Below are 26764 nucleotides of genomic sequence, written 5' to 3'. Positions count from 1 at the left end.
AAAAACGAATTCTTATATTGACTACATTCAGTAAAAAAAAATCAGTTTTCCATAAGTATTTTAGCTATGGCCGACTGACAGTGGATTTTTTCTATGATCACAATAAAAACATAAAAAGCATGATAAATTATTAAGAAACATCCAAATATATTAATGAATACGCCATGCAAATTCCAATGACGACATAGAACTACAAAAATTATTATCAGTAGTTAATGGGTTAAAGTGGAAGCATTATTTTTGTAAAAGGGTGAACCGATTTAAAAGACCAATATTACCGAAAACACTGTGATATCAATTTATGTAAATAAGAGTGATTTAAAAATCACGTTTCATTAAATTTTGTACTGTACAATATGTTTTATAATCACACCTTACTATAAATATATTCACCGTGAATGAAATAATTTTAAATAATTCGTAATAACAATGTTTTGAGTATGTCCAAATGCTTGCAGACTGTCTGGGTTTTCTCCCCAAGGAGTTATTCATATTTAAATTTGTTGCAACAGAGAGGGAAAACATTTTTGAGAAAGGAAAAGGGTAGTCTAGGCATTTACAGGGCTTATGACCTGTCATTGGCCGGTTTAAGTGGCCACTTTACACACTATGTAACATTTACCATTCTGCCCATGTAAAGTGTCCACTTAAACCAGCCAATGACAGGTCGTAAGCCCTGTAAATGCCTAGACTACCAGATTCCCTTCTCAAAAATGTTTTCCCTCTCTGTTGAAATAAACTTTAATATTTTCATGTTTGTCGAAAGGCATATTATTATGTAATCGAGACAACATAAAGGTCAAATGGATTAATTAAATGCTGTCTAAAGGAAATCATAAAATATTGTGAGCAAGAGGTACTGAGTAAAATATAATGTTACCTGCTCTTGTTGATATTTTACTCGTAGATAGTCTTCTCGGTATTTCTTTTCTTATGCCTTTTGTTAATACGTCAGTTTACTATTTCAACTTTTCATCAGAAATAATCTCGAGTACGGATTTTCTTTGTATTACAACAATGTCGTAAAATATAAGCTAGGGATTGTGGAAAGTGGCTCACGTAACTTTTATTAGATCATCATAAATGACGGGTAGAAATTGGTAGTCAAAGACAAATTAATCTCCATTCTTAATTTTCCAACCATTGCTTTTTTTGCAATTGACAACAATGGGATTCCTGTAATAAAAACAGTTTAAAATCTTGGTTATTTATTCTTGTTAATTATGGACCAATACTTAACGTGGCAAAAACAAACCAGGCTGGGAAAAGGTTTTACAACATCCTCTATTCGCTGAAAAGACTTCGGAATTTTCTTCCAACCACAGCAAAAACAAATCTGTCCCAATCTATTATATTGTCTTCTCTGTGCCATAGTAGGAGTATTTGCTATCTTGACGCCAATACCAAGATTACCGAGCTCATTGATCGTCTAGAGCGTTTGCAGAACCAAAGCATCCGCTTTATTTTCAATCCAAAAATAAACTTTCAATCACTAGAACTTCTTTAAAATATTCTTCACAATCCTTGCGCACCAAAATATCTCGCAGATAATTTCATTTACCCTTCTGATCATGGTCTATCACTTCGCTCTTTTCAGGAGACAACACTTTCCATTCCTCGAGTGCTATTCAGAACCAATCTCGCGACACGAGGATACAGTTTTTTAATACGGCCGCGAGAGCATTTGGAATACCAGCCCTGAACACACCACATAATTTTTCAGCAATTCATTTTCAGTTCAAGGTGCTAGCGAAATGAGCTACTTCTTTATGTATAAAATGCACCTTCTCTGGCCACTATCAAGAAAGGGTTGAAACATTACTATTTATCCGTAGAACCTTAACCTCCTTTATTTTCTTATAAAAAACATATATTTTTTATTCCTTCTTCTTTCCTTACTCCCCCTTCCTGTCTCCTTCCAATCCCATTACCTGTTCCCACATTATTCATTATTGAACGTTTATAATATAATGTAATGTTATTAAGTTGAAATGGTGCGTAAGCTTCAACTCCCCATTAAAAAAAGACTTGTTATTTTGAATCAATTAAGTTTTTACATACATCGGTTTTTTTGTTAATTTTTTGCACAATTTTCTCTCATTTTCCAGTCTGTTTTTTGGTCTGCTAAAGTAATTATTCTTTGTCCTTGAAGATTTAAAATTAATAAATAAATATTGTAGGTATTCTTTTGTTATTCATTTATTGTTATTATTCACCAACACATGTGACGACATGTGAAATGGATAATTCGTATATATTTTAGATGAAATAATATCGTATGCATAGCTATTCGAATGACGAAATAGTACAAGTACTTTACATAGAAATATATATTTTTTAAGCTCGAGTTGCCTCGGTCAAATTTGAACAAAAAGGTGCCAACCTCTAATCCGATTTATAAAATGAGGTTTTACCGATTGCTTACTACAGTTACACTTTTGAAGGTAAAGATACTGTTTCTCTGAGTAAAGCTTGAAATATGTATTCATATTATTACACTTTTTTTATTTTACATTATAAACACATAAAATATTAAACATATTTTGTCCCGACAAACTATTCAATAATAGCGGGTACTGAGACATTAGTGTCAACAAAAATTCAAAGAAGAATTCAAATATTCTTAATTTTCATACAATTTATTGCAATCGAACGTAAAATGGTTATTAAATGTAACTGTTTTTTTATGTGAATGTGAGCGAGTGTTTTCGACTAGATGACTACTCTCAGGTAAAAACCCTGAAAAGGGAAATCGAGTGGGGATAAATTGGCCTCGTAGTGTAATCAGTCGCGGCATTTGTCTACCATGCATGAGGTCTCGGGTTCGATTCCTGGCAGGGTTGTCGTGAAATGTTTGTTTTGGAAACGTGGAAACGTGGACACTCACCCAAAGAATTTTGAAATGTGGTGCTACAGGAGGATATTAAAAATCTTCCGGGTGGATAGAGTCCGAAACGATGACGTTGTCCGACGGACGGAAAAAGATGATCATGATCTTGGCATTTCTAAGAACAAAACCAAGCATTTTAAGGGAGTCATTACATAGATTAACTTTATGAAGATTAAAAGATAACTGAGCATCAAACAACGCCCCGAGATCTCTGGACGTTAAAACCCTTTCAAGCCTCACTCCGTCCATGAGATAACGATAATATATTGTTTTGGATGCTCTAGTGTATGCCATTACAAAACATTTGGAAACATTGAAGAATAATTTGTTTTGTTTGCTCCATTGAATTATATTTTGAATGTCACACTGAAGTTTAATACAATCTGAAGAAGTCCGTATTTCACAAAAATTTTTTAGGTTGTCAGCGAATAAGAGAAAATTACAAAATTTTATGAGTTTACCAATATCATTTATAAAGATTATAAATAACATTGGTCCCAAATTAGATCCTTGAGGAACTCCTGAAGAGGTATTACATGTTTCAGATTGATACAGTCCATATGACAGATATTACTTACGATCTGTAAGATAATTTGTGAATAGCTTCAGAAGAATGTCACTAAAGCCAATCCTCTGAAGTTTCAGAAGAAAAAGTTGGTGATCTGTATATGTCACTACTTTTAAAAAACATGTATTTAACTCTTTAGGGCGCGTCTATGTGTATAGGTCGATGCAGGCGAGCATAAATATTATCAAATAATGTAAAAAACTCAATGGCCTTATCGTAATTGTTTGTAATAATAATAATTATGCTGATAATAATATTGTATTCCGGGAAGATCACAAAGTAACTGGAGCAGGTATTGAGATATAATAATTTTACGCAGGTAGAATAATGGATACGTACGTTGATAAAATAGATAAACACCAAATTAACAGAGATACCTCGCATGTAAAACAGCTTTGTGATCGATAGCGTTATTATTACAAAGATTACTATAACGCTACAAACTAACCATAATGGCAGATGATATTTATATTTATAGCTGTAATGCGTAATTCACGCGAGGACAGGACAATATTATCTTGTCCCAGCCTCGGGCCTACTGTCCTAGTGTGAATAGAAATTTAGAAGACAGGACAATGGATCAAGACATTGTTCTAGAGATAGACTGATATGCTATCTCGGTGAGACAATTGTACGTAGTTATGCAGAAATCAGCCAGCCATAGAAAGTGAAACTGAGATAATAGCTTTATGAAACGAGTGAATGATCAAATCTTCACGACAGTTGGAATGTTTTTGATTTTGACAAATGATAAACAATGAATACATTAGTTTTTTACATTAAAAACAAGAATACAAGTATGTATTTAACCAGTTTCTTAAGATTCTTCAGATTTTTAAAGAACCGTCAGATTTTTTTAGTGCTGTGGGTGTTTTTTGCAAATTGAGAAATGCCGTTTTTATGATCGACACTTTTTTTCTGTAGGTGATTATTACAGTTTAATTGTATAAAAACGGTCTGGCTGTTTTAGCAGAACATAGAAGTGACCTCACTGCACCCGAAAACAACAACATATATTTTTTTTAAGTTGTGGACTGGCCGCTTTCTGCATAACTACGTTCAATTACTGCTTAAGCTAGGGTTTCCTAGGACAGCGGTGCCCGTATCTTAACGGCCGTAGTGAACGGTGATGCGGTGGACAGCCGTCGTAGTGGTGACTAGAGAGTGGTTTTATTTTTTAACGGTGTTATCAACACCATTTTTATAGGAAACCACTCTCTAGTCACCGTTACGACGGCTGTCAACCGCATTAATGTTCACTACGGCCGTTAAAATACGGGCACCGCTGTCCTAGGAAACCCGAGCTTTACTCGCACCACCGCGTGCGTCGTTCTGTTTCCATCCATTTTAGCAGCGTCCCGTGTTTAAATTAATCTAGTTGTAGTCCCGTGGCTAGTTAAGTGTCTTGGACTCACGGATCAAAGGTCCATGGTTCGAATCCCACTCTACCCCAACTTGATTCCCATTTTCTAATAAAAAGTTCTCGCAAAAAAACTCGCAAAAACTCGCAAAAAAAAACTCAAAATAACTCGCAAAAAAAAAACTCAAAATTAAATATTTGGGGAGCACAAAAATAATTATTTTTTTTAAAAATGCGGTCAGTTTGTTCTATGTTGTAATAGCCCACTGACGTGTCCTAAACGGTCGAGGCTGTTCCCGGAGCTGGGACAAAACACCATTGTCATGTCTATTGTATTGTCCTCGGGCGTACTCTGCTTTATTCTGTATTATGGTCATAATGCAAAAAATCTAAGATTGATCCATAGAATTAAGAATAGTCCAGAAGGAGCGTAAATTCATATATAAATACATCGGACTGTGTCCAATAATTCCCTCACTATGCCTCACCTTCGCCGCGCGCATTCGTGATGCCGCCGCCTTATGTTGCACGATGGAAAAAAATTAATTATAACACAAATGTAAGGAAAAAAAAGCAATCTGTTAATTTCTCTAAAATTTTATTGTGCACGCGGAAATATTGATTGACACAACAGAGTAGATAAGTAAAGGGTTATTTAATAAGAGTAATTGAATTAATGAACTTTAAACTTAAAATATAAAACAAATTTTATTTGACATAAAACTGATATTTTTATATCATGTAAAATAATATTTGATGTTTTAAAGATAATGTCGGTCAAATGTCTACGATCGAGTTGTTTAATCCGAGATCCAATATTCATTAGTTCTCTCATTAGATGAGCAAAGTAGGGTAAACAATTTACTACCCTGGCAACACTAACAAAATGTTCATTTTGTTTCTTCGACAATCTGACAGATGGAAAAATAATTCAATTTTTAAGTAACGGATTTGTTACATACACATTCATTTGCTAATTACACATAAAATGTGATTGTATCGTGTTTTTTTAAGATCCTAGCAGTATTTCTACACTTTAAAATGACACGTCACGACATAATTGAATTCAAATCAGGAGTTGCGTCCTGAGCGACGTCTGCAAAGAAACTAACGGGTCAAAACGTAAACCTACTCATTTATGAGTAGTTTATTCGCCTTCTGTTTGATGTGCGTATGCGGTTTCTGGACTATTCTTAATTCTATGGATTGATCATAAAAATAAACTATAATAATCACCTCCTTTTTGCAACAATAAACATGATCCTATACTTCGTGGCATAAAGTAACAATAATACAATTATGCTCTTCTAAATGGTTTGTATGCCTACCTACTGTTCACCTACAATTATTATCATCAGTTTGTTGTGTAAACACATAAAAAAATATTATCAAATGCGTTCAGCATTCGTTAAGTGTGTGCGTCAGAAATTAACTATTTATACATAAACGATATTTATTTTCCAACATAATGATGTTTAAATATGAAATATTTGTGTCATGCTTGCTCCAAATCTCACCATACACGATTATTTTAATAAAATGTTTGATCTAAAATGTTCATTAATGAAAAAAATATGAATACAATACATTATAGATCAGGAGAACATTATAAAGCGAGAGGCAAACGATTTACTAATTTTCCTGCTACTTTCAGGTGGTATGCGGCTGAGCGCTGCGCTGTCCCCGCGGGCGCTGCTGCTGCTCCTGGTCGCCTACTGCGGCTGGGGCGCACTGCCAGCCCAGGCAGACGGCAATGTCGGTAAGGAACACCACTCTCTTATTTATATCATCCTGGTAGCTAATAAAGTGTACAAAATTTCTACGATGGTTGATTGATATTTTCTTGTTTTTTTTAATTGAAGAAAACCGGCTAAAACCCGGATAAAATTTTATTGGCGTTGAAATGGCGTTGATACGGACAAAAACCATTACACGATTATTAAACACGAAATTAGCTACAGTTTACAGCAATACAATGGTTCGTAGGTACTCAGGTCGAAAATTGCAAGCGCAAATCGAAACCGTCCGTTACACGTTTGTTATTAAACTAAAAACCAAACCAAAAATTTGGTAGGCTTTTGTTCTATTTAATAGAGCTAAAGGGCTTATCTTTAAGCGAAAGCGAATTATTACTCGGAGAGCTTAAAACACTCACTGCTACTACTGATCTAAAGCCTGTAAAGTAGCAAAGTTTATTTTTGTCCCCTTTGTACATAATATATCATATTGTGAGTAAAAAATTTCCCTACAAATTTTTGTATTTACAAATATCTAAATATATAGTAAAATAATGTGTAAGAATATCTAGGTATCATATTGATTATTAATTTTATCCAGTTGTATATCTAGGTTTATATATGTATTTACATAAGTCGATACTTACAGATGCCGATAAAAACATATTTTTATTTGCTCGAAAAACAATTTCGGGTCATTCCGATCCACGCGAAACTTTCAAAAAGTATTCAAAAAATAAAATTTGACAGGATATATCAATATATCTATCAGTATAGCTATCGTGTTGAATATTTTATACTATCGTCCCCTCGAATAAACTCAAAAATTTAGATGACTACGTGTTGTGAATTCGGAAAACCTTAAATTATTGACGTACTTAACCTTTCTGTGGAATGTTTTCAGGCTGTTTTTCTTTGACATTATTTTCTTCTGATGAAATATTTTATGATCCCACACATTCCTGTTATTGACACTCATATTGTTTTTTTAAAAGCAGAAAAGTGCTCAAATTCTCGCGAAAAGCGGAAAATTTTTCATGGCCGAGGAGGCGAGACAAAGAGAATTTGTAACAAAAAAACTGTTCCAGTTTTAAAACAAAATTCTAACCGTCATGTATTTGTACGATATACATAATATGTACATTTGTATGATTAAATTAAAACATGTTTTTTATTTATTAAAACATGTTTTTTATTTAAAGCACGAATGTAAGAAATAAAAATTTAGAGAGGAATAAAATGTACATATGTATTTCTAACATTTGAAGTAATTTGTGACCCTGCCACGTTATTATTAGTAATGAATATATTTTTATTATTTTTTTACTAACATAGCTATCGACTGCTTTTGGAAACAAAATAAGTTTCTTTGTTGAGGCGCTATAAACTGAATGAAAATGTATAAAAAACAATAGTATTCGATTTTTGGTGATACTTTTTTTAAATGATTTTTTTTTACTTTAATAAAAAAAAAAACAACTAGTAATCGACTATCGTAAACTGTTTTATTATTATTTTATATATTTTTTAAAAAAGAAATACTTGCGTTCTTATGGAATACCCAAATATTTAATTTTGAGGGCCATTTTCAACGAGTTGTAAATAACTCACTATTAGAAAATGGGAATCAAGTTGGGGTAGAATAGGATTTGAACCACAGACTTTTAATCCACGAGTCCGATAAGCTAGCCACAGGACCACAACCCGATTCACATATTTCATTTATTCATATATATATATGGGCATTTTTAAGGAAATATTTATATAGAAAGTTATTATGAAAAAAGTAGACAGACTCAATGGTATATAGTAGACTTTGTAGGAGTAGAAGCGGGAGAGAGGTGTTTATAATTGAATTTGACTAAGTGATCGTTTGAAAGAAGACAACTTGTTATCAAAGAAATAAAGACTGGTATGTTTGTTGGCAGACCTAAGAATTCTGGGCATAGGGGAATGAAAACCATAGTTTGTTTTATGGTTATCGGTATAAAAGAGTAAGTTTTGTCTGAGGTTTCTAGTTGGGATATTGAATTTTATTGAGCTCAGTAGTTCAGGCGCATCAAAGAGTGAGTTGACAATTTTAAATAGAACTAGAAGGTTGAATTTATTTCGACGGTCTTGAAGAAAAGATATATTTAAGGTAGTTTCTAACTCTTTATACGTAGTGTGAGTAAAATGAAATAATAAAGATTTTTTTTTCTAAAAGTGAACTTAGGTAGTAGATATTAAAATTTTTATATCACGAAATGTATATCCGCGTTTCTCCTTTTTTTAATGAATATTGTATTTTTTATGGTTCTAAATTGAATTTTTCTTTTGGCAATGTATTTTGGTAATAATCTCCCGAATTCTATATCAAAGTGATATAAAATAAATAATGCCAAGAATCGTGAAAAATATGTTGACATGAGAATTGAATACGATGTGTATTAAAATATTCAACATTATGAAATTTTCCACCTCATGGTATACGAATAGAATGAACTTATCATCACTAGATCAATACGAAATATTTCTTTCAAATGTTTTTTTTTATTTCGAGAATACATTTTTTTTCCGAATAGTTTATTTCAAATTCAATTCAATTCAATGAATTTATTTTTGAATAACATGTACATAACAAACTAAAATTCAAGACGTACATTTCATAAAAAATAAAAAAATACAATAAAGAGACTCTTGTCAAGGTAGTAGGAGAATCCTGCTCCGGAAAACCACTTCGGATACATGGAACAGATCAACATCCAGAGCGATGTTGTTCAGCATAGCGGTAGCCCTTCCGATTTCCAATAGGCAAACCCGTTGGCAGGTTGGTCCTGTATATTGGAATATGAAACAAAGCGGTTGGTCCTGTATGTTTGAATATGAAACAATCTATGCTGACGGAACACACAAACCGCTCATTATAATCTCAGAATTATCGATCATACTGCGCAACAATCGATACAAATGTAAAGTCAGTTAACATTATGTAACAACTTATGTTTTATTGCAGTGCCATATGCATATTTGAAATATTTCATTGTTTAGAGTGCTCGATGAGTTTATTTCGTTCAACTGGCCAAAATGACCGGATAAGGGATAAAAAGAAATATTGACCAATTTTATGAAAGAAAGTAGGTTAGAAAAGTCGTATTGATTTCAATATAAAAATAGAGGTTTCATAAGAGCTTGACTAGCTGTCCAAAAATAGATTTTTCATTATTTTTATTATAATAGGAGTTTACTCATAATCACACGTACTTTTCGTAAATGTGACGAATATTAAAAAGATAGGTTGGATAATTATTGGAAACTGAAATACGCAGGTACATTTGTACATTATTAATTGAGTACAATATAAATAAATTAAAAATACCTGGATGATTTGAATAAAATTGTGTAAAATCTTCCTTTACTTAGATACTTAAAGGCGTAACTTTTAATGTTTAAAATCTCTTAAATTTATTAAAACTTTTTTTTAAAAATGCCTTCTCTTTCCAAACGTATTCACAATATTCATTCTAAAGTACAAGCCTAATATTTTGATCTTCTGATTCAAAATTCTATGCTTTTTTATGAATGCGCCAATATCAATCCATTTAAATATGAAGTTAAATAAATGGGTTAGTATGTTGATATCAGCGCAATCAATAAAGATTAAAAAATATTTAATAAAGCAATATACGAGTATCAAAATATACTTTAGTAGAGAAGGGGAAACCCCATTGATAAGGGAATATAAATGTCTACACATATACAATATACCGTGCTTATGACTTTCATTGGTTAGTTAAGTTATCACATTACAACTGTATTAAATGTACCATTCTGCCAATGTTTAAAAACCCGTAATTCTACAATTCTCCCATCTGTTGTATTTTGAGAAATTAGGAAACTTTTTCTATATAAGTATAATTATTTCTCGTTTCATAGAACGAAATAAATAAAACCTTTATTGCAGTGGGTAAGTTTAATCTGTCCTTACTGGGTAATGCCTAAAAGTAATTTAGACTTTTTACATATTATTTTAGAACCAGTTTTAACTCTTCAAGAATGAGGATTTAATATATTTTATAAACTTTTTTTAAACTCGCCAATTATTACACACACTGTTTATTATATCGTGGGATACCACATACTAAAGAACGCAATATTTTTAATGTGACCATATTTATTTAGAAACGGAAAGAATGATGATAGTATTTTGCAACGTTGTCCATTGTTAACATACGGTCACGCTCGTACTTAAAGGGTCAGCAATATTTTGGATACATCTAAACGTATGTAGACACGAATAAATTATACTCTCTGAGGAGTTATCAATGCATTTACAGAGCTTATGATAGGTCGTTAGTCCTGTAATTCCAAAATTGCCCAAAATTATCTTCTCAAAAATATCATTCATCTCTACTGCAATATATGTATGTCGAGTATAAATGAATTGATCTCGATTTAGGTAATAAATGTATTTTACAGAATATATTATTATGTAGAATGAACTAAACTTTATTACAATGCGGCAAAAGGAAATGAGATTGTTGGTAATGTTAACCAATGGACAGGTACATACAAATATTATCCCCTGGTACGGAGGGGCACTTTCTTTACCTAGATGTTACATTTAAATAATTTACCCGGGAGCATGAGACGACATCCGAGGTGGGCACTTTTACTTGCCCATCGTGTCCAGTGATCTCCTCTATGTTCTTCGCTGTAAACGTAGGGAAACAAGTCTACTTGACTGAAAAAGCTTTGGGTATTTTACATAACTAGGTTTATTGCAAGATGCTACATTTAAATGTTAAAACAGGCAGACGTAAAAATACACATAGCTATAAATGATTACACGGAGAATAACATTTACGAACCAGGTTTACTCTTGTAATGTACCGTTATTGCTGACCGACACTAGATCGGAACGTTTTATACATAACCCATGTCAGAACGTATCTCATACGGAGACGTTCGATATTACAGTGACGTAGTACAGTTTGATGGTTATCCACTAGTACATGAATGTATATTCCGATAGTTGGAGGCATACCTCGTAATCATAAATGACATAACCTATACCACAAATTGAACTCTAGGTTTTTTGACCACAGCTTATCGACTACTCCGGATCAAGCCGGCTAGTAGCGATTTTAACCAGGATTCCACTATACGACATACAGAAAGGGGTGGAATGGTCTTATCTGGTATGGTCTTCCTCGCGTCGAGATGGACATCTCCGGAATGAAGGACAACGCGTCCCGCGGCGCAGCTCAGGCCCCTGGAGGGCCGAAGCTCCAAGAGAACGCTGGTCAATTCAGCGGAGGTGCGTCCGAGTAGCGAGCTGATGCAACCCCAATCCGCGATGGACGGCGGGCGACCGGGCGAGCCTCGCACCATAGCGCGGGTCTCCGGGTGAGATGATCAGGCAAAGGGGGTCCGCGGGCGAAGCGTAACCTGCCGCAACGTGCACCGTGATGCAAGGTAGTGCGACGGAATGCGAAGCCCTGTTACGTGGGTAACGTAACGTAACGTAACGTAACGTAACGTAGCGTAGCGTAACGTAGCGCCCTGTAGAAATACGTTCTAGGTTAGAAACTTACAAAGAGCGAAAAGCTCAGGTGGAATTTACAGACTACACGTACCTGTATGCAGTCCAATCCACTAATTAACTTGTACCCGATGTCTTGTAAGATTAGCGCTCGTATTCCAAGCCAAATACTGTCGATTCACACGAGAACCGTTGTTATAGAATCGACACGCGAAGTAAAAGTTGTTTTGTTTGTAATCAGCGGGGCGGGCGGCTGACATGCAAATACTTTGGTGCTCTTTTCTGACTGGCAGGCCCTGCGCCCTGCTCCAGGGTATATATGTACACTACCCCCGTATTTCCTCTCGCGCTGATCTTCCACAACCTACCCTATCCCTGATTTTGTTTGTTTTACATTAGGACCATTTGCAACGGAATCTCTTTGTTTTGGTACTTTTGGTGTAGGGTCGTGTATTTTTCTTAGAGATGCTTTCAAGTGAACACCACTACAAATACAAACACTCGGGGATCGATTAAAAAGAATTGCGTCGCGGATTCCTATTGGATAAGATAAAAATGGCTGATTTCGTTCGGGTGTAACAAACAGGGTTGTTCAAACTGCAAAGATCCAGGGGCGCAGCTTGTGTTTTTTAAAGGCACAATGTCTAGGATAAATGTCTTGACAGCTGCTTAAGCATTTGATGACACGTCGAGTTACTTGTTTTCTTGATCTCTACTTTCCGAATCTCGTCGTTTTCCACTCTCTTACATGTACTTTTAATGAACTTCGAGAACTTTTAATTAGTTTGGAACGTCGAAAATAAACCAAATTCAGATCGATGAGTGGATTTCCAGTTCTTCAGCCCAAGAATGTAATGGATTATAGGCGAGAAAGCAATTCTAAGAAAAATACTTTGGATATGGAAATAATATTGCTTAATTGCTATTAATGTATACGATCGATTTTGAATACTTCTTATAATGAAGACATTTTATCTAAAAATCGTTTTTAATTATATTTACTCGAAAAGTTCGACCAAAATAGCCATTTTCCTACTGAAAAAAAAATGTAAACCAAAGAAACCTGTATATTTGCATTAAATTGAAGATTCGTTAAATACGAAATACAATGGAAAAAAAATTAATATAAACACAACGAAATTCGTACGGCGATAAAATCAAAATGACTTACATTATTCGAATGCTGTAAAAATCACTCTGACTTTTTCTATTTTGCTTACCTAGACTTAAATAATACCTACTGGAAACATATTATTTTCTCCATAAAACTGTTATAATTTTTCAAACACATTTAACTATGTACTTACTTACTTTTATGCAGTACTTTATCTTATCTATAAAGCATAATGTCATTTGATGCTTCTTTGAATTATTTTTTAAAATTGTTGTTTATTAAATAGGTACCTACACATTAACTAGTTATACCATAAAACCATAAACCGTAAAAGCCCTCTGGGCGCATATAGATAATAAATAAATAATATAAAAGCATATTTAAAATGTGATTCATAATTTTATTCAAGTAGATTAATTCAATGTTCGCACATACCTATTTAAAATATGCCCATGTTTTTACAAAATGTACACATTCAATTAAAAATATAAATCTTTTAATTGTGATATATTAATATTACTAAGGAAAGACTCGAACCTAGATACTTCTAAATACTATTTAATTTGAACTAGTTCGATTCCCGAAGTGGGCAGTAGATTTTTCATAAAACGTTTTTTTTTTAAATCAGTGATAAATAATGTTAGGAGCAAACATTGGACTGGTATTCTGAATGGAATTGCGCCCGAAGAGATCGTTCTGTAGACGTGTATTTAGTACGTAAATACGCGTAAAAAATGCGTTTTTACGCACGCTTTTGCGTTTGGAAAACCACCTATGCGTTGCACTTTTATCACACGTATTTAGTATGTAAATACGCGATATAAAAGCTTTTTCTACGAGCGCGAGAGCGTTTGGAACAGCAGCCCGGGGATGGTAAAGCAAAAAGAGACGTCGACTGCTGCATGCATCAAACAAGCTTGTAATCAACAAAAAAATAAAGATTTTCGAGTCAAGCAAGACCTAAAGCTCCGCAAACAATTTGCACAGACATGTATGGTGCATATTGATGGCTGTAAGACATGGTGCCTTACCAAATAAAAGGCTAGGGGCCTTTAAGATGTAGTGTTACAGCAGAATATTAGGAATTCCCAAGAGTGACTACATCATTAATAACGCGGTTTTCAGTAGAATCGAAAAAGGGAAGCATCTAATCAAAACTATCTCAGAGAGGCGAGCCCAATAGATTGGCTACATTGTGCGCCACGAGAGTATATTAGAGAAGTATATTAGAGAAATAGACAAATCACAGAGGGCGATGGGAGTATTTAAAACAAGTGTGGGAGGACTTGAGCCGCGCCTCATATGTTGAGATGAAGAGGGCTGCAGAGAATAGAGCGCAAAGGAGGACGAGAAGCAGGACTTTGCTGCAAACCAATCCTCAGGATTGATTCTGTAAAAAATATGTATAAATCGCGTGACCCACGAGGAAGGCAAAAAAATAATTCTACAAATCAAACTAAATCAAACCTCCACTTGAATTTTTTTCTACGTAAAATCAAAAAATAAACCAGTTTACCATTTAAGAACATTTTTATGTTTTGTATGACCATTTTAGATTTTAGATGTACTTGCAAATTGTATTTATTTCCCATACTAATAAAAAATAACCCATGAAACTTAAAGTACAAACTTTTTCATTTAAATTATTTATTGACAATTCTTGATAGAATTTCATTCTAATGATGTAATAATTTATATTTACATGAAAGTTATTAATTTAAAAATACTTGGTACACTTCCACTTATTTGTTTGACCAATTAGCGCTTTCACCCTCTAATGGGCATCTTCTTAATTTATTATTTTTAAATTAATAACTTATATGTATATATATATATGTATATATATATATATATATATATATATAAGTTATTACATCAATAATGTACAAACGTTTAAACCTTAAAGTAATAACTCGATTCCGCTTAAAGAGAAGCTCTTTGACTCTGCTGCATAGAACAAAAGCTTTCCAAGTGTTTAGTTTGGTTTTTAGTTTAATAACAAACTCGTAACAGACGGTTTAATTCAGGTTTCAGGGGGTAAAATAAAATAAAATGCAAAAAAAATTATTTAATAATTACAAACATAAATATTTCATTGCGCCTACGAAATATTTTTTGCACTCTACATAGCATTTTTCACGATACTTAAATATCAATTTATTATTTGTATTGAACTTGAAATTGAACTATCAATCTGTTTTAATCAGCAAATATGAATATTCTGAAAATTAAATTGAAGAATCTGTTAAATTTAAAGTGTCTTATTCAGTATGAAATAATTTTAATTTGTCAAAAAATACACGATAACAATATAATTATTTTGTACTAGTCCTGTCTACAAGTATTAACATACCACAACACTGATGGAGAACATTTTAGAGAAGGGAATATTGAAGTCTAGGCATCTACAGGGGTATGACTTGTCATTCGTTGGTTTAAGTGGCTGAAGTGAGCAGCCAATGACAGGTCATAAGCCCAGTATATGCCTAGACCTATATATTCTCTTCTCTAAAATGTTCTCCTTCTGTGTTCTGGTATGTTTATAGTAACAACTCCCTAGGGGGTTTTATCCAGTTCTTGTCTACAGAATTTGGACATACTAATAACATTGTTAGTCTACTATCAGCACGTTACTTTCCACTGTTAGATATACTATAGACTTCTTCCAAAATTCTTCGTATTTTTCTATCCTGGGCACTCTGTTTCCACGAGTTCGACGATGTCATTAGTTCATCTCCTCGGTAGTCTCCCCCCTTTCCTATTATTTTCGAATGGTCTCCAATTTAGTATTCTGGGGGTCCGCCTATCAACTTCTTTTCCTGCTACATGACCCGCCCACTGCCATTTTTGTCTTCCTACTCTTTTTCTTTTCTTACGAAGTATCTGACCCAGAGGGGGCGGCTAAAAATAGCGTATGTTCCCTATGTTAAGGGCGGCTTAAACTATACACACCAATCCGCCTAGCAAGCGTGGTGTTTAAATCATTTTATGGTTTTTTGTAAGCTTATATGAAAAATGGCATAAAAATGAATATGCGTAACCGATTTCTTCAAAAATTATTCAACATTTAGATTTATATTGGACGAAGATAACTTTAAATCCTCCTGTAAAATTGCTTTTCATGGTTTACGGTATTATACGTAGGAGATGTCGATATCTGTCTAAATAAAACATGTTTTCATTAAGGACTGACATTAAGGCTCAAAGAAGTATACATTATAATGTATTTTGTTACGTTAATGATATCATTAATAATACGCTTTAGTTGGAGAAATTCACTCTTTTTCTAATTGGTGTCAATTAACGTTGACGTGTTGGTATTTCAAGGCGTAGTTACTTGTACACACGAACAAGTGATTCATACGTTCAAATTTCAGGCATTTCTTTCGAAAATAGCTTCAGCTGGAGGTCAAATATTAAAAGCTGATGTTCGTTTCGTGGTGTAATGGTCACGCATTTGCCTACCATGCGAGGGGTCTCGGGGTCGATTCTTGACATGGTTGATATGAAATATTTATTTAAAAGGGTGTTTTCACACCGGAATATTTCATAGTCCCTGGACTGGTACCTGAATCGTAAGACTGATCATCTTACCTTCATGTAACAAAAATGCTCAAGATACGCTGCGATTGGTGTGTATCAATGAAGTGCCCTATGCACCATTAGATGAGGAAAAGGAATTATGATAATGATAGTGATGATGTTCATTTCATTGTTATTTGGATTCATTCATTCACTAAACATTTGATCTGATAAAACTGAATGTATTCATTTACCGTGAAAGGTAATAAAAATCAGATTCCGTCATATTTTATATGTATATTTTTTTGTTTAATTTTATTTTGAAGTTTAACAGGGATACATAAAATACATACAATTTGTTAGTAAGCATTGGTATCATTCTTCATATATATCCATTGGTATCATTCTTCATAGAAATTATAAAAAATATACATTGTATGTGTGTAGCTTAATTAAATCAATTTCAGTAATAATAAAGATTGAGTTGAAGATAAGACTAATTGTTTCTAAAGAAAAAAAAGAGAAAATAAGAAGATATAAGATGTAGTAAAAGAAACAAAAAAATATTTACATACCCAAAAATAAAGATTCGACGATTCGAGATTTGATATTTGAAACACAACACATTCTTGTGAAAAGTCACAAAAAAATAATTATTAGATAATAATAATTATTTTTTGTTAATCATTCTATACATTGTAATACACGCAAAATAAGAAAACTGAGATAAACATGGTCAAACGACGGACTTATTGCCACTGGCAATTTTTTACAGTATGACCAAAATATTTTATTTTTTTATAAATAAACGGTGAAAATATATTTATATTACAACATTTTATGGAAGGGAGTTTAAAAGTCGAGGCGTTTACAGGGATTATAACCTGTCATTGGCTGGTTTAAGTGGCAACTTTAAACACTGAGTTACATTCACCATTATTCCTATGTTCAAACATCTGTATTCCGTTAAATTCTTCCATATGTTGATCTTTGCGAAGTTTAAGAGCTGAAACTCTTTGCGCGGACATTCCATTTTCAAGCCTTGTAATATCTATAACTAAAAGCAAACATAATAGCTTGTAGAGCAGAAAATTTCCTTTCGAATGACGTATAATTTTTACAATTTCGTTTTGATTTGATGCTCATTTTCAACTTTTGAAACTTATGTAAACATTTATATATTAATTATGATGCCCAGTGCTTAAAAACATACATTTACTCCTTTACGTCTTCCAAATATTCGTCAATAATAAAATAAAATTTATAAATGAAAAACACTTTTAACAATTGATTTCCTTTATTGTTTTTGATAGCTTATTATAAATGTTAACGATTGCACATTTGAGCTGTCTTTAAATCAATTTTTTTTTCACCAATGGAATTTGAGTTTACTTTTATTTCTGGTGTTGTGAAAGTGACTTTTTTCCCGTTTACAGAAATATTCGGGTCTTAATTTTCCGTAATCCATCAATGTGAAAATTAATCAAAAAAAAATTTGACTCCATGCAGCCTTTAAAATTACTAATAAATAAATAAAATAGCAATCCATACGACGCCGTTTTATCGCTAAAATGCTAAGCATTTTGAGCTCAACCAGGCGTAAGAAGCAGGCCGTAAAATTCGAACACCTGAAAATATGAAATTTGAGAAAGGGAAATAATAGACGTTCGTTATCCATTCGCTCTACGCGTCCAAACCATCACAGTTATCATTTCATAATTTTGTCGGTATTGATTGTGATCGCGCCACTTGCCAGATAGCAGATGGACGCTCGGATATTGCTTTGTTAGCTGGTTTGCAGAATTTGGCGTTGCTATGTGTTATCTTCACTTACTTTACCACCAAACCAACACAAGTTAAAGCAGTTAACTACCTTGTACTGGGATTTTTCCAACCTTAATGTTCGAACATCTCTCTCGCGACAGGTTCTATTAGATCCCGTGGTCAGATCTGCAATTGTCGATTTCTGATTATAAATGCGCACGATAACACGACACAGTGGATTGTAATGACTTATTGATAGCTTAAATAAATTATAAGCGATCGCGCTAGAAATATTAAATCACATGAACATTCGTTGACAGAACAGTTCCTATTGGGCCGGATAGAAAAATATTGTACCCACAGAAGGATAATTGCAACATCCACACAACAGTAGGAAGCAATAAATACCATACAACAGCACCCTGCAAGTAAAAATGCAATACACATATACATAGTACATGTGGCGCAACCAGATTGTCAAAAATATATTTGAGCGTCTGTCGTAGTTTCTCCACGTTCCAAGAAATGGCAGTTCGACAATATTTTACCTACTATTATATTATGTAATATAGATTTCAGTGCATAAAACATATTTTTTCTATAAAAATGTTCTTTAAAAATGAACTATTAAATACGATAAAATTCAATAAATAAAATATATCACATACACACGTTTCACATGTTTTTTGACAAATATATATTTTTTCGTTTTAGTTTTTAAATTTCATTTTTAATGGTCAGTGCGTTTGCCTACCACGCAAGAGGTTTCGGGTCCGATTTCTGACATGGTTGATATGAAATATTTATTTAAAAGAGTGTTTTCACCCTGGAATATTTCACAGTCCCTGGACTGGTACGTGAAGCGTAAGAGTGATCATCTTACCTTCATGTAACAAAAATGATTAAGATACACTGCGATTGATGTACCAATGCAGTGACCTATGCACAATTATGTTCGAAAAAGGTATCATGGTGATGATGAATTTTTAAATTTCCTAAATGCACTATAAAATTCAGTGAATAAAATTTAAAAAATATGTACATATTATTATACAATTTCAATGTTTTTTTGAGATAGATTTTTTTTTTAAATTTGATTAATATACCATAAAATTCAGTAAACAAAATAAACATTAGGACGAACCTATTTCGCTTTTGTGTACCTTAATGTGAATTGAGTATTAGTAGTTTTAAAAGTAAACCCACTTTATAAAAGCATTTGATTAATTTATTTACCTCATCACTTTAGTAATACCGTTAGTGTTCCCACCTATGTTTTTAAAACGTAAACATTTTGTTAAGGTTGTCGACCCTTTATTGTGAATTTTTTTTGACGCCTTGAAACCATTTCACAAAATTATCACTTAGTACTTTTTACCACATAAATTTGAATTATTGATGTATATTTTAACGATAAATGAAATGACGATATCTTAAACCACTTTAAAATATTTTTCCAAATACGTTTATATTATTATATTAATTTTCTTGAAATGTTTTTTTTTTGGTACAAATAATCATTTAAGTTTTATGGCACTTACATTCTTATTTCCAACAAGTATTTATAATAGAATTCACTTAAATCTTTTAAGTGGGTATTTCTTTAGTTGAATTCTATTTGTCGAATTTTCCTCAAATTTGATATTGAATTGAATGTAAATGAGGTCTGCTTTCATTCGTGGAAAATCTTTACATAAAAGCATATTCTTTCTACTTAAAGAGTGCATTTAAATAACGAAACCCTTTGTGTTGTTGAAAAGCCTTTTCTCAAATAGGTTTATTTTAAGTAAAGTTCATACTAATAGAACAAACGTTACATTTATCTTTTTTCTTGTGCATTTCTATGTTCTCCTGTTGAGTATTATCAGATATCTCCATTTAAATCCTCTTACACCTTAAGTTTGCAAAATGGGCTAATAGTATAAGTTAACATTCTAGTAATATAAAACTTAAATCGTATCGCACATTATAATAAAAAATGGCTGAAGGGTGGATTTTTTTTATATTTATCGAAATAAGCGTTTTTGTGTATTTAATATGTTTAATAGTACTTTTGCTTATTTTTAAAACAAAATTATTGTATAAATAGATTGTTCTGTTATCATGATTGCGTTCATTTATCAAATGTGTAGCCATTTTGACATTACTAATTAAAAAAAAAAAAACAAAAAATTGCAACTTATGAATAAATTCATTTATTGTTCTCAAAAATGTGCTTGCTGGATTTCTGAGAGTATTTTCCATATAACTAATAAAAAAAAGGACGGCCTTTAAAAATGTTTTTTACACCGCAATACTTTATTGACAGTGCATTTTCTATGCACCATTGGGTTTGGAGCGTTGATGATTATAATATTAGAGTTTTTTGCTCGGTATAAGTATGTGAATTAATACAATATAAAGTATTACAAAATATGAAGAAAACGTAAGAAAATTTTAACAAAAATCAAAACGACAAATAATTTGATAGGTAATCGCATTGTCACATTCATAGCATATTATTTATTGTTTTACTTACACCATGTTAAAACAAATTTAAAATAAAGAAAGACGTATCAAGTGTTAGATTTGTCACTTGTAGACTTTCGAAATAATCAGAAAACAATATGTTCTTCTTCATTAATTGGTTCGAGGTGCAAACATAGCTGAAGCGTTTGCAGGTCATTTTAAAACAGTATATAGCAATGAACCTCCGCTTCTAGATGTTTATATTGCTAAGCAATGTTCACAGACCGGTGCACAGTTTATTGATGTTCAAAATATCAATGAGAAGGATGTGGCCGACACTATCAAAAAATTAAGTATTACTAATTCTCTCGGACCAGATTTTATTCCGACATTCTTCCTAAAAGGTTGTGTGGAACTGATCAAAAAACCCCTCTGTTTTTTGTATAATCTTTCTTTTAATACGGGGGTCTTCCCAGAAACATGGAAGACGTCAAAAGTAACACCTATACATAAAAGTGGATCTAAGTCATCAGTAGAAAATTACAGACCTGTAGCTGTTCTTTCTGCACGAGCGAAGGTATTTGAAATTATCATATGTAGAATCGTCACTTCCCGAGTAGAGCCATTTATTATTGATGAACAACATGGGTTCAGGAAAGGCCGCTCGGTTGAAACCAATCTAATGGTTTTTACAAACTACGTCACGGAAGCTCTGGATGCAGGACATCAGGTAGACTGTTCATATAATGACTTCGCCAAGGCCTTTGATACTGTCGACCATGATGTCTTATTAAATAAGCTGTATGAGATCGGTTTCTCGGATGGTATGTTAAAATTAATGGCGAGCTACCTCCAAAACAGAAACCAATACGTCTCCTACGGTCTATTCGCGTCAGAGTGTTTCCATACTTTCTCGGGTGTCCCGCAAGGCTCTAACCTGGGTCCATTGTTGTTCTCAATTTTCATTAATAATGTTAAAAATGTAATTTTGAACTCGCGTTTTCTGTTGTTTGCGGATGACTTAAAACTGTTTTTAAAGGTGACAACTTCTGACGATTTTCGTCTTCTCCAAGCGGATATATCTAATATATCTGAATGGGGAAGGCGAAACAAACTTGGGTTTAATGTTTCCAAGTGTTCGGTCACGTCCTTCACTAGGGCCCAAAAAACTCTTTTTTTTCGCTACAAAATGAATGACCAGAATCTGATACGAACATCGAATGTTAAGGATCTGGGCGTTAGATTTGTAAGCACTCTGACATTTCATGAACACATAGAGACAATCAGTGGTGATGCATTGAAGATGTTAGGATTTGTTCTGCGTACTGCCAGGGTTTTCGAAAATACCCGCGTACTGAGAACTCTTTACAACTCCTTGGTGCGAAGTAGACTCGAGAGTGGCTCGATGATTTGGGGGCCACATGAACTGAAGTACTCTCTTATGATAGAGAAAATCCAAAAGAAGTTTCTGAGATATCTCTACATGAAAGAGTGCGGGTATTATCCTTGGCTCTACCCGACCGAGTTTCTCCAGAGTATGCTTGGCTACAACAGTTTAGAGACTAGAAGGAATGTGTATTTGACCACACATTTTTATCGATTGTTGCGCGGTATGATCGATAATTCTGAAATTATGATGAGCATTGGTTTGTATGTTCCTGATAATTACCTAAGACAGCGTCAGCATAGATTGTTTCATATTCCGATATTCAGGACCAACCTGCCTATGGTTATGCCTGTTGGAAGAGCTACCGCTATGTTGAACAACATCGCTCTGGATATTGATCTGTTCCATGTATCCGAAGGGGTTTTCCGGAGCAGGATTCTTCGACTCCTTTGACATTAGTCTCTTTCGTGTATTTTTTTTCCTTTTTTATAATATGTACGTATTGAATATATTTTTGTAATGTATATGTTATATTTAAAATAAATAAATTGAAAAAATTGAAATTGAAAATTAAATATTTACTTTATAGTATCAAGTCTGGTCAGTTCGTTGCATTATTGATAAGGGTCTGAAAACTTATTTAGTCAGAAAACATTATTATGGTACTGCTTAGAAGACAACCTTCAACCTTTTCGTACAAATTATAAAGGACAGACTAAGATGTTACCTATCTAATATCACTAACCCACCCCTTCTAAAGATCAATTTATGTCATACCAATTCTTTCAAAAAAAGATATCATCCCCAAACACATATTTAAATGAAGGCGTATTATGTAATTCATTTCATTATTCAAGCTGGCTACATGAATTTTTTTTATTGGTTAACGATATATTTTTTATGAAGCGCTAGTTATCGATTATATAGTAACTGGTATTAGCAACGAACTTAATACGAGTTGCACATAATTAGTTTGTTCAAAAAATTAATATAATATTATGTAGTAAGAAAAAATTTACAAAGATGTGTAGAATTCGTATAATTTGTTTACATTTCATAATGGTGTACAGAGAACAGCGTTGCTTCAACTTCGGGGTACCTTGATTATTTACTATTTTGACGCTATAGGTATGCCCAAGAAAAATTTTTTCACAGGAAATGTTTGCGTCCGTTCTCAGACTTTAATGTCAGAGTGAAATCGAAGAACCTTACACCTAATATTCTCCTTAAACACTTATTCTCAAGTCCGAAATTTGGTGTTTTGAGTTTTGGTAAAATGCCAGAGTTCACACCCATACAGGACTACTGGCATTATACAACAGTCGAATAATCGGCATTTTGTTTTGACCGCAAAAGTTTCCTATAGAGAGCGTTTTGAGGGTGCGGCCGTGGCCGTCGATGATGATCTTTCGGCTTTATTTGATGGAACTAAGGGACACGTAATTGACGTAGGAGGAGGCGAGAGTGTTGGCTTGCGATATGGTCTCCTGGAGTCGTCAGGCGATTTTCACATATCTTAGGAGTGGATGTGGAAGTAGAAGAATATATATTTGCGTTCTAATAATTTTCCCAAGTGTTTCAATTTTCTTTTTAAAATGGAAAGCAGCTTGTGGCAGAGTGGGGTTTTAACCTCGAACCTCTGATCCGTCTAAGTCTGCCACACTAGCTACGAGACCATAACCCAGTTATATAACATATTGCATTGAAGAAATCACCCTCGTCAACGTGCTAATCTCTATACTGTGAGATGGACAGTATTTGGGAGACTAGAATAAAACGGTAAATTGTAAAATCTTCTTAGTTAATAATCTTGATATAAAGAATCAATTTTTTTTTTACTTACGCTTTCGCCTAGATTTACTCGTTGGTCAAAAATTCAATATTAAAACTACTTAACCTTTCCCTTACTGCCCTAAAAACACCCGCGCGTTACGGTGCTGTGTAGTCACTACACATGAAAAAAAATAGAGATTTAAAAGGGGAAAAAAGTATATTTATAGGTAATGGAATGGCTTTAATTAACCATATTTAATTCAAATATGATAATATTTCAAATCTAACTACTGAAAACATGAAAAAACCATTGAGTATCGCTATCGACTCGGGCGAAACGTGAACCCACGCCAACTTCCCGAGGCTACTAAATAGCTAGTACTGGACTACGTGACTGGACATGTAGTGGACGTGTAACGCCAAGTGTTGTTGGTATACTTTTGATGATATTTGTAATTTATCCCCGATTTCCGATAAAATGCTTTTTTTGTGCCTAATAAGTACTTATTACTTAATAACAAATTATTTCAGTCGATACGTAAATGTGTAATGGAGAAATACTGAAAATCTAAACCCAATATTTATTATATTTATAAAGATAAAGTTTTAGACGCAATGTGTACTAGCTACACATCACCGCGCACCGGGGAGGGGGGGTTAAACCAAGAGGTTGAATGATGCAACGACTAGGATTCTGGGTTCTCCCGCAGGCGCAGGGGTCCTGGATTTGATTTTAACATAAATAACAGGTGAATAACTTATTATAAATAAAATATATATTCCGATTTCCTGATATCTCTTCTTCTTTTCTGCATATTCTGCTTTATCTATTAATAAAATTAAAGTTAAGTTAAGGTTAGGAAGTCCATAAATTTAACGGAAATTATTTGAAAACGATTTAAGCGTTATTAGTTTTTATTTACACCCGCTCATTCATTTCCTGTAGGTGTTAGTATATTTCGTAACTATTCTGCACGGAAAAGTAATGTCCAATAAAAGTTAATACCGAAATAAAATTTTATTACACTAAGAATCTAAGCTTCGGTAGAAGTAGACATAGTGTATTTGATTATTTTTTATGAAGCAATGGTATGGTTCATATTACGAGTACATCTCCTTACCTCCCACGTATGAAAAACGATCTAGATACGCTGCAATAAGGACGTTCGATGGTTTTTTAAATTATTATTTTTATTTATTTATTTTATTTATTTTTTTGCACCACAACAGGCCAGGAGGCCCAATCGCAGTGGTGAATTACACCAAAGAACACCCAGGCTTGAGAAAAATCACATTTAATTTTTGTGTTCTCACCGGGAATCGAACCCGGAACTTTCCGTCTGTGAGTCAAGCGTCTTGACCGCTACACCACGGAAACCGCCAATAATTTGCTAATATTCCATTAGCCATTCCCTATAAATATTATTATTTGTAAATATTTCTCTATCGTTCTTGCCCTAACTATAATGCTTTTTTTTTCATCTATTGAAATATTTTACATGCCCCTAATTTATTTAAAAATAAATTAAGACTTATTATTTCTGGCTGCGATACGATCCCACTTACTATTTAATGATGCTCACACTTACACACACCTGAACACTTACTCCCACACTAATACACAGAATCACACATCTAAACTTACTCTCATACAAATACACATAAACACACCCTTTGTTGTAAGATAATTTTATAATATGTATGATTCTTATTTAGAAACTTTGCTGGTCTATCTTTAAACTGTTTATCGACTGTTTGTTTCTTTAAAATAAATAAATAAATAAATAATAAATTAATAATAAATGAAAATAGACTATTAACCTAAGCCAATTTTTTTTCCCAATTTTCAGAAATCGTATTATCACCGCTATGATTTTTTAAAGTTTAGTGTTTCTGAAATAACTCCGATCAGTTCTGCTATTGGTCTATTGACGGCAAACAAACCGTAAATCTTCTATAATTAATTCATCATCGGTCAATTCATATTAATCAGTGACGTCGTTCAAAGTAGTCGTTTTTATTAAAATATTTTTTTCGTACATTTCCAGGAAACTTTGCTGTACAATTTAACGCTCCATTTTTTACCGCGCGCAAGAAAACATTTATTGTATCCAATGGCAATGCAGTAATATACGCATTACGAGATGCGGATAGAGAAATTATGATGATACATACATATACATATAAACAAATAGTGAAAAATTATAATAATACAATATTTACTATAATGTCTGGCAAATTATCGAGAAATGCAGAGAATTTCACAAACCTGTGTTTTTCTGTTTCATTGAGTATAAAAAGGTTTTTGGCTGTGTAAATTGGAGCAAATTATGGGTTGTCCTCAATGAGATGGAGGGGTACCAGCACACTTTGTTTATAAAAGCTCAGCAATTGTGAATTTCAACAATGAACTATCATATAACTTCCCAATTCGAAAATGCGTTAGACAGGATTGCATTTTGTCTCCAGTTTTGTTTAATAATTCAATAATGTTGAATATATCATTCGAAAGGCACTTAACGACTAGACAAGTTATTTTACAATTCGAGAAAAGAAGTTATCCAATCTGAGATATGCTGATGACACCACACATATTGCATCGTCAGAGATTGAAATGAAATAACTAATTGACCGAATAGACGCTGCTAGTTCAGACCTGGAACTCTCAATGAATATGA

The 26764-nt window shown here is 33.2% G+C and overlaps 1 protein-coding gene across 1 annotated transcript in view; it reads left to right on the top strand.

The window, feature by feature from the left end:
- Positions 1–26764, top strand: part of IA-2 (tyrosine phosphatase IA-2) — an 87716-nt gene that overhangs the window by 7020 nt on the left and 53932 nt on the right. Inside the window, exon 2 of the mRNA XM_088238554.1 lies at positions 6473–6577. Within this exon, the coding sequence (XP_088094680.1) occupies positions 6478–6577 (100 nt within the window). The 5' untranslated portion in view covers positions 6473–6477. The remainder of the gene's footprint in view (positions 1–6472; positions 6578–26764) is intronic.

This window comes from Micrasema longulum, unplaced genomic scaffold, assembly GCF_059751315.1.
Source record: "Micrasema longulum isolate JH-2025_06_02 unplaced genomic scaffold, ASM5975131v1 h1tg001917l, whole genome shotgun sequence".
In the NCBI taxonomy this organism is placed as follows: Eukaryota; Metazoa; Arthropoda; class Insecta; order Trichoptera; family Brachycentridae; genus Micrasema; species Micrasema longulum.
This window is presented reverse-complemented; position numbering and strand designations above follow the sequence as displayed.